Raw genomic sequence first — 2,970 nt, 5'->3', positions numbered from 1 at the left:
GATTACTCCAGGAGATGTTGGGTGTATCCTATCAAGAAGAAGGCGGATGTGTTCTCAATCTTTAAAGCCTACAAAGTGCAAGTCGAGATTGAATCTGAAAAGAAAATCAAGTGCTTGAGGTTAGATTATAGAGGAGAATAAATAGACGGTGAATTTCTTACATTCTGCAAATAAGAAGGCATCAAAAGATAATTCAGTACTGCTTATACTCCTCAATAAAATAGAATGGTGGAGCGGATAAATAGAACTCTGTTAAAAAGAACAAGAGCAATGTTGGTAACTGCAAATCTGGATAAAGTCTTTTGGACGGAAGCAGTAAAAACTGCCTCTTATGTGGTGAATCAGTCTTCATCAACCGTAATACAGTTAAAGACACCGATGGAGATGTGGATCAGAAAGCCAGTTGAATATTCCAACCTCCATATATTTGGAAGTTTAGTGTACGCAATGTACAATGCCTAAGAAATTATAAAGCTAGATTCAAAATCCAGAAAATACATATTATTGGGGTATGGTGACAGAGTAAATGAGTATCGCTTGTGGAATTCTACTGCCCGCAAGGTTATCATCAACAGAAATGTTATCTTTGTAGAGAATCAACTACAAAGTAAAGAAAAAGAAAGCAGTGCAAGAAATGACTCAGTGACTGTAGCTGTTTAGGTAGAAAATAATCCAAATTTTTTTAAAGAAACACCGGAGCATGATGTACAAGAACCATTCAAGTCCGAGGCTTTAGAAGTTTAAAGGTCAACTCGTGAGAGAAGACTATCGACTTGGCACTCGGAGTATATTACAGAGAGTAATGTTGTATACTATCTTCTAACAGAGGATGGAGAGTCATCAAATTTTCATGAAGTTATAAATAGCACAGATGCATCTTTGTGGATGGCAACAATACAGGAAGAAATTAAAGCTCTCCATAAGAATAAGGCTTGGGTACTTGTGTCACTACCACAAGGAAGAAAGACCATTGAAAATAAACGGGTCTATAAGATCAAGAGAAATGACGATGATCAGGTGGAGCGATATCGTGCTAAATTAGTGGTAAAAGGATATGCTCAAAAAGAGGGTATTGACTTTAATAAAATATTTTCTCATGTAGTTCGACTTACAACAGTCCGAATAGTCCTGAGCGCTATATTTGACTTAATCAACAGCAGCTAGATGTGAAAACAACATTTCTTCATGGAGATATTGAAGAAGAAATTTACATGCTCAAACCAGAAGGTTTTAAAGAAAAATAAAAAGAGATCTTGGTTTGCAGATTGAACAAATATCTGTACGGTCTAAAGCAGACACCGAGGTATTGGTATAAGAGATTTGATTCATTCATCATGAGCCTTGGATACAACAAACTTAATTCAGACCATTGTACATATTTTAAAAGGTTTGGTAAAAATAAATTTGTTATCTTAATATTGTATGTTGACGACATGTTGGTTGCAAACCTCAACAAAGATCGTATCAAAGAATTAAAGACATAGCTGGCTAGGAAATGTGAAATGAAGGATTTAGGATCTGCAAATAAGATTCTAGGGATGCAAATTTACTGATACAGAATTAATAGGAAGATTTGACTTTTTCAGAAGAATTATTTTAAAAAAATCTTATGGTGCTCTAACATGTAAGATTGTAAGTTAATTTCTACCCCGCTTCCTGTTAATTTTAAGTTATCCCCTAGTATGAGTCCTAGCAGTGAAGAAGAGATGATGAAGATGTCTCGAGTACCGTATGCATCAGTAGTGGGAAATCTTATGTTCACTATGATTTGTACAAGACCAGACATTGCACAAGCAGTGGGAAGTAGTGGGAGTGGTTAGTCGATACATTGCACAAGCAGATTTTTTGATAAAAATAGTTAATACTGATAAATTTATTTGGTGTTGATCCTCTTGTGATCTGTCGGAGACGTGAGCAACATGAAGATGACAAGATAGAAAGAATGGTGTGAAGATAGAATTGATACTCAATCAAATCTTCATGTAGGAGATTGATGGAAAGTTACTATATCTACAGTAATCACCTACCTGCTACAGTAATCACCACCTGCACTACAACAATCACCAGCTGCTAAAATATTACTGTAGCAATAGTGCGCACCTACCACAAATTAACTCGCCTATATATAGCTTTCTCTGGCGTTAAGTTCTGATCATCCTAGTGTCTCCAATTAAGAGAGAAAGAAAGAGAGAAGGAGAGAGAAAGAGAGAAAAGTAGTGAGAGTTTCTCCTTAAGAAGAGAGATTGTAATTCCTAAATTTTCTTCATAGTGGATTCTTCTATCTTTGCCCGTGGTTTTTATCCCAAATTTATGTAAGGGGTTTTTCACGTAAATTTGTGTATTCATTTCATTACTTTTGCTTTACTATTTGCTTGGACCTTGCTCTATTGGGTCCCGGGTTTGTCCCAACATTTTGAAATCTCCATTCACTCAAATCCTACACAAAAACCCATCTAAAATCTTGGAGTTCAAGCTGTGACTCATCCTCATCTTATCCCTCACTATACAGCTCCACATATTTACCAGAACCAAATAAACAACGTAGACACAAAAGACATTAAAAAAAAAGACGAAAACAAAGGTACCATATGTAACTATAATAATCTCAGCGCAAATTCAAAAAACATCAGCCCCATGTATACAAAAAAGCAAGAGTAATGTTAGGGGGACCCCAAATATGAGTCAGGGGGATGGGACAGGTGATGTGCCCCCTCCCCACTGCATGATACACACCCCTGTCCCATATTTAAGGTACTTTTGGCATTTCCCAAAAAGCAAAGCGGAAAGCATATAGAGAGAACATTCCTCCCCCGCCAAACAAAGCCAAACTCAATAACAGAACGGCGAACCAAAGAACAAAGAAAGCAAAGAGATAAAAGAAAAGAGACGATGTACAGATTCAGCAACACTCTCCTCGGTTACCTGAACCTGCTGGGCCTCCTCTCCTCCATCCCCATCATCGGCGGGGCC

General features: G+C 37.2%; 1 protein-coding gene across 1 annotated transcript in view; it reads left to right on the top strand.

Moving 5' to 3' along the window:
* The window catches only part of LOC109842840 (tetraspanin-6-like), a 7,902-nt gene continuing 7,725 nt past the window's right edge, over positions 2,794 to 2,970 (top strand). Inside the window, 1 exon segment of the mRNA XM_020411745.1 lies at positions 2,794 to 2,970. This exon segment is cut by the window's right edge and continues 19 nt beyond it. Within this exon segment, the coding sequence (XP_020267334.1) occupies positions 2,890 to 2,970 (81 nt within the window). The 5' untranslated portion in view covers positions 2,794 to 2,889.

Source organism: Asparagus officinalis, chromosome 5 (genome assembly GCF_001876935.1).
Source record: "Asparagus officinalis chromosome 5, Aspof.V1, whole genome shotgun sequence".
In the NCBI taxonomy this organism is placed as follows: domain Eukaryota; kingdom Viridiplantae; phylum Streptophyta; class Magnoliopsida; order Asparagales; family Asparagaceae; genus Asparagus; species Asparagus officinalis.
This window is presented reverse-complemented; position numbering and strand designations above follow the sequence as displayed.